Genomic DNA, 6514 nt, shown 5'->3' on the forward strand with positions numbered 1-6514 from the left:
GGGAGTTCACCCAACCAGTCTACATGTGTTTTGTGGACTTGGAGAAGGCGTTCAAACGTGTCCCTAAGGGGACTTTGTGGGGGGTTCTCTGGGAGTATGGGGTACCGGGCCCTTTGATACGGGCTATCAGGTCCCTGTATGACCGGTGTCGGAGTCTGGTCCGCATTGCCGGCAGTAAGTCGGGTCCGTTTCCGGTGAGAGTTGGACTCCCCCAAGGCTGCCCTTTATCACCGATTCTGTTCATTACTTTCATGGACAGAATTTCTAGGTGCAGCCGAGGTGTTGAGGAGATCCGTTTTGGTGGCCTTAGGATCGCATCTCTGCTTTTTGCAGATGATGTGGTCCTGTTGGCTTCATCAGATCGTGATCTACAGCTCTTGCTGGAGCAGTTCGCGGCCGAGTGTGAAGTGCCTGAGATGAGGATCAGTGCCTCCAAATCTGAGGCCATGGTCTTGAGCCGGAAAAGGGTAGAGTGCCTTCTCCGGGTCAGGGGGGTCGTCTTGCCTCAAGTGGAGGAGTTTAAGTATCTGGGAATATTGTTCATGAATGAGGGAAGAACGGAGCGGGAGATCGACAGGCGGATTGGGGCAGCATCTGCTGTGAAGCGGGCATTGTACCGGTCCGTCATGGTGAAGAGAGAGCTGAGTCAAAAAGCGAAGCTCTTGATTTACCGGTCGATCTACGTTCCCACCCTCATCTATGGTCATGAGCTTTGGTCATGACCGAAAGAACGAGATCATGGATACAAGCGGCCGAAATGGGTTTCCTCTGCAGGGTGGCTGGGCTCTCCCTTAGAGATAGGGTGAGAAGCTCAGAGTAGACCCGGTCTACCGTAACACACCATACACTACAGGATGATCGGTTACGAAATCACCAGCGACAATCTTAGATTGGCCAACGTTCTAAGAAAATAGGAGCAAAAAAACCCAGTGTAGTATGAACTATTGCATCAAGTGGTTGGATGTGCCCATCTTCTCTATTTAAATCTAGTGATTACTGAAGGGCATTATAGTATACAGACTTCATAATCTGTACTCTTTTGGTTGAATGCCGTATTTATTTTCACTTTGGCTTTATGTTGTTTAGTTTTTATTCAAGTACGTTTTTTGTTAATGGAGACTGAGAATCCATTTTATTTTTGTTTTTGGTTTTGTTTATTTAGATTATCAGTTCCAGTGTTGTGTTCTTTTGAAAATAAAATAGGTAACACTTTATTTGAAGGGGGTTGAATAAGACTGACATGACACTGTCATAAACATGACATAACACCTGTCATGAACATGAATAAGCCTTNAACACGAGGTGATTCGGGTCCACCATCCGGCAACTCAGGAGGGGGAAGCAGTGCAGCACCAACACTGTTTATAGTGGGGACGGTGTGCTGCTGACCTCAACTCGGGACGTTGTGGGCCGGTGGGCGGAATACTTCGAAGACCTCCTCAATCCCACCAACATGCCTTCTGTTGAGGAAGCTGAACCTGGGGACTCTGGGCGGGCTCTCCAATCTCTAGGGACAAGGTCGCCGAGGTGGTCAAAAAGCTCCTCGGTAGCAGGGCCCCTGGGGTGGATGAGATCCGCCCGGAGTTTCTTAAGGCTCTGGATGTTGTAGGGTTGTGTTGGCTCACGTGACTCTGCAATATCGCATGGGCATCGGGGGCAGTTCCTCTGGATTGGCAGACTGGGTTAGTGGTCCCACTGTTCAAAAAGGGGGACCGGAGGGTGTACTCCAATTACAGAGGGGTCACACTCTTAAGCCTCCCTGGTAAGCTCTATTCAGGGGTCCTGGAGAGGAGGGTCCGTCGGATAGTCGAACCTCGGATTCAGGAAGAGCAGTGTGGTTTTCGTCTTGGTCGTGGAGCACTGGACCAGCTCTACACCCTCAGCAGGGTCCTGGAGGTTGCATGGGAGTTCGCCCAACCAGTCTACATGTGTTTTGTGGACTTGGAGAAGGCTTTCAAACGTGTCCCTAAGGGGGCTTTGTGGGGGGTTCTCTGGGAGTATGAGGTACCGGGCCCTTTAATACGGGCTATCAGGTCCCTGTATGATCGGTGTCGGAGTCTGGTCCGATAATTAATAAAATAAAAAAAATAATAATAATTACTGATATAAATTTGTTCTAAAAGTATTACTGATTGCACCTTAAAAATTAGGTAACTTTATGTTATTACAGGTAAAGTTTAAACAGTAATGATTTATTGGTTAATGTCAAGTTGTCATAACAAAGACATTTTGAATAATGTCAACTTTGTATTAAAAGTGTCATAATTTACCGAATGACACTTTATGACAACAGTTATAAATATTCATGAAGGTTTATTGATGTTCATGACAGGTGTTATGTCATGTTTATGAAAGTGTCATGACAGTCTTATTCACCCCCCTTCAAATAAAGTGTTACCATAAAATGTATCTATCTATGGCAGGAAATAGCATGCATTATTACGTCATTTCCATTAAATCAGTGTCAAAAGGTCTTGAAACAATATTATCGTTTATCGCACTAATTTTTTAGACAATTAATCGCTCAGCAAAATTTGTTATCGTGACAGGCCTAGTTAGGATTAAAAAAAGTCTTTGCATGACTGCATGAGAAGCTCTGTTAAAGTAAATGTAAATCCCTGGAAAAGTTTTCATTTTTAGTTGGATTGCTTACAAATAAAAATGTGAAACCTTTAGCTTGAATTTGTATATAACAATTTGAATAATATTCATTCAGACGTGCAAAACTGGTCGAGAAGACTTGCAGCTGTGATTGCAGTAAAAAGTGTCAAGATCTAAAAAGTGTCAAGATCTAAAAAGTGCGGTGTGCATTTATATTTAAAGAACTTTTTTTAAATTGTCATTTATCAATTCACGCTTTATGTGAGTATATTGCAAAAAAACAAACTGAAGTTTTGTGATCAAATGTAAAAAACAAAAAGAAGTGCTGCTAACCTGATGCCAGCTAAATTCTGAGTGTTTAGGAACCAGAATAGCAGCTAGCTGCCGGGATGTGTGTGTTCAGGTGGATCCAGCCCAGTTCCTGTCTGTGTGTGGGCGGAGCTCCTCCAAAGCGCCCTGCAGGTTGGCAGCAGCATTTGTTCACCTCTGCCAGCAGAATTACATTCCAGTGGAGATCCCCGGCCAGTGTAGTAAGAACAGCAGCATGAAAGTAACCCAGAAGTCCACTTCAGCTTTTCAAAATCATTTAAAATGAATTAAGCTCTTCTTTTTTCTCTTTTGTTTCAGTGAAGGTCTGAAGGACGATCAGCAGTTAACCTCTGCAAACTTCTGTTCAGAATGAATATATTTACATACCACTGTCTTCACTCTCTATTCATTTAAATAACATATTTTAATGTGTTGTTATATTTGCTAATGTACTTTAAGAAAGATTCTAGAATATTTTCAACAACTTGAAATAAAATCCTCCTGTCTTGTGAATCAGTTCATCGTGATGCAGTAAATAAGTTGCATAAAGAAAACTTGAAGGCGGGCTAATGTGTGGAATATTTTTTTTGCTTGTTTTCTTTTTTTTTTACTTCTTCAATTTGCATTTTTGCCTGGAGCCATTGGAATTGTTCTGCTTTGGGTAAATTGGTTAACAAAAAAGTGGCTTTAGCATTTAACTTGTGGGATAACTGGCCAGGTTCTTCTTGTCATGTTGAAGTTTCTACTGAAATGCATAAAAGCACTGAGCCAACAGGTGCGATTAGGGAATTAATAATTTACTGCGATGTCTGAATTATTGTGAAGTCTGAGGAAAGTCAATCTTCTGATTTAGAAGAGTTTCATAATGCTCATCTGTGTTTCATAAATGCAGCTGCAAGATTGGCTGAATTTGATGTTAGTTTGTCCTAAATCATCCCAGAAAACCTGTTGCTAAGAGTTTTGTAAAATAAATTCTTGTGAGAATCTTTTTCTTTCCATTAGTGACATTTTGACCCTTTCACCACATCATACTTTTGGACATTTCATTAAATATTCAGATTCAAAACTGAGTTATCCGTCACAGGACATTCCAGACTGTTTATATGTAAATTAATACTAGCAAAGGTGAAGATTCATACCTGCTCTGAGAAAAGATTCTACACTTCATATAGAGAAATGTTCCCTGATTTCAAAACTTTAGCAGAAGTGTTGCAGCAGAGTTCAGATTTAGCCTCCAGAACATTGAAAACCCCATGAGAAGTCAGCTGTCCAACACAAAAGAAAAGGCACAATTCAGGTCCAAGTGGAAGTTCAGAGAGGTATATTGTGTTTAATTTCATCTCATTACGCTATAATGATTTTCCAGAGAAAACCCACACACTCCTTTCCTTCAACACAGTCTCTTGTGGATCACGTCCTGTTTCTCCTGGTCCTCACACACAGACACTGTTCAGAGGAAGACCAATCCGGCTACTTCCTGAAGTTCAACCTCCTGTGATGGTCCATCACTGTGTGGTTTGGCTCATCCACAAAACACAACAGGTAGTTCTACAGAAAAGGTCATCAGGACTGACCTTCCCTCCATCCAGCACCTGTACAAGTCTGTGGTCTGGAACAGAGCAGCTAATGGGCACAAGCTGTTTGCCTTCATGTCATTACTACGGAGTCATTTTCAGTACCGGTTGGTCCATAGGGGGTGTGGAGAGGGAAAAAAAATCTAAAGTTTATATATATTAAAAAAAATTATCAATGTCATTTTCCTTAATGGTGTGTGGCTAAAGGTAATCTTAATTATTTATGCAACATTTCCACCAACTGACTGTCATTCAACTGTGAATTTTCCCCAACAGACTCAATTTCTCATCAGGGAAGCTTTGGAGCAAAATGGCAAATTGTATGTGGTTGCTAGGGAAGAATAAAAAATATCTGGCCAATCACCATTGTTGAATTTAATGCCTTTGGGGCGCTGGAAGTATCAGGCTTGCTACTGAAAATGCCAGAAGTTTTGGATTGCTGTCGTGACGTTCATGATGGCGACGACGAGACCTGAAGGGGATCTTAGACAGAATTCTCCATCTTGAATGACACACAGGATTTTCCCAAATGGCTGGTGAGCTACAGCTTCTGTTGCTCAGCATGTTTATTAGCTTTAGCAAACATATTGCTCTGCTCTTTTCCTGTTCATCAGCTGCTACCATTTTTTTCTAGCTGATAATCAGTAATGATTATCAGTAATGATTATCAGCTAGGAATCGATACTGTGGTTTATGTTGCTCTGGTTAGCATAATGCTAAATCTGCTCCGGGTAAATGTTGCTAAGGTTTGTTTTTATTTTTTAGTGATGAAGCTCCTGTTGCCTTTTTACGTCTGTTAAAGTGTTAATGTTTGAAGAATGTTATATTATTGTGGAATTGTCGTCATTTTACGAACATTCATTTGAATGTTTTCCAGAATTTGTCTCACCAGGCAGTCGCCGCTATTTGCACAGAACACAGAGACGGTTTGTTCCCCCAGGCGGTCTCTCTGAACACAATGAACATCTTAAAGCCAGAGCAGTCAGCTACTCTGCTGTGAAACATCCATCCATCCATCCAATAAGTTTCACAGCTTATTTTGCTGTGAAACAAAATAAGCATATTTGCACTATTTTAACTAGAAAAATTGAGTGTACATGTTAATATATTGTTTTAATTTTTCAAAATATTTTTTGGGCTTTTTTTTTTTTTTCTTACCCTGGCGACCTCATGCCGCATAAGAGGAAGACAATGGCTGACTGGATGGGTAACATTATGCTGGTAAAGCCATGTACAGAACGATGAGGGAGTGTTAATGCTGCTAAAGAGAGATTTGAGTCCAAGTTATTCATGATCTGTATCCTGTGACTTACAGTGAGCCAGTGATGGAAACTTTTTAAATGCATAACTCAAATGAGATATGTGGGAGTCGCAAACCGATCAGATAACAGCCTGAATGGAGTTCATCCGAGGCTGAGCGGCGCCCACAGCTGCCTTTTCAAAAAGCAGAAAGCAGATGGTTATTTATTATTATTTAATTTTGGGTTTATCTCTTAGCAAAGTGTGAATAAATTAAAGGGGAAACATGTTCGCAACACACCGTCACAAAGCAGAGGGCCGTGCTATGAAAGAGTTCTTCTTTCACTTCAATTCAGTTCAAAAATACTTTACTTATAGGAAAATGAAATCTAAGCCATATCGTCCAAAGTTCTTCCAAGTGTTGTTGTAGATGCTGATGCTGTGATCAGGTAGGCTCTCTTGTGGTCTATATTGCAGCGCATCTGAAGTAGCCTCTGACTGAAGATTCTCTTATGAGACAAGTTTGCTACATTTTAGCAAGGGAGTAAATCCCATCTCATTACTGGGGGGGGGCAATAAACAGAAACATTTTTAGGAGCAATTTTTTTGGGGGGTAGGTGTGGGAGGGGTTGGCAAAGTTACATTGATATGTATCGTAAAATGTGGTTTAAAAAGTTTTTAAATCACCTTCAAACTGAAGGATCAAAAATGACTAGTAATGCACATCAAATGTGTTTTTCTCAGTAAACAAAATGTTGAGAAGTAAAACTAAAAGTCTGTATGAGTTTTGT

The 6514-nt window shown here is 41.1% G+C and overlaps 1 protein-coding gene across 1 annotated transcript in view; it reads left to right on the forward strand.

Annotated features, from left to right (window-relative positions):
* LOC103140064 (uncharacterized) overlaps window positions 1-3983 on the forward strand; it is a 32500-nt gene extending 28517 nt beyond the window's left edge. The window contains exons 40-41 of the mRNA XM_016672908.1: window positions 3005-3131; window positions 3229-3983. Coding sequence (XP_016528394.1) covers window positions 3005-3131; window positions 3229-3239 — 138 coding nt within the window. The 3' untranslated portion in view covers window positions 3240-3983. The remainder of the gene's footprint in view (window positions 1-3004; window positions 3132-3228) is intronic.
* The last annotated feature ends 2531 nt before the right edge of the window (window positions 3984-6514 follow it).

This window comes from Poecilia formosa, unplaced genomic scaffold (assembly GCF_000485575.1).
Source record: "Poecilia formosa unplaced genomic scaffold, Poecilia_formosa-5.1.2 Scaffold67, whole genome shotgun sequence".
Classification (NCBI taxonomy): Eukaryota; Metazoa; Chordata; class Actinopteri; order Cyprinodontiformes; family Poeciliidae; genus Poecilia; species Poecilia formosa.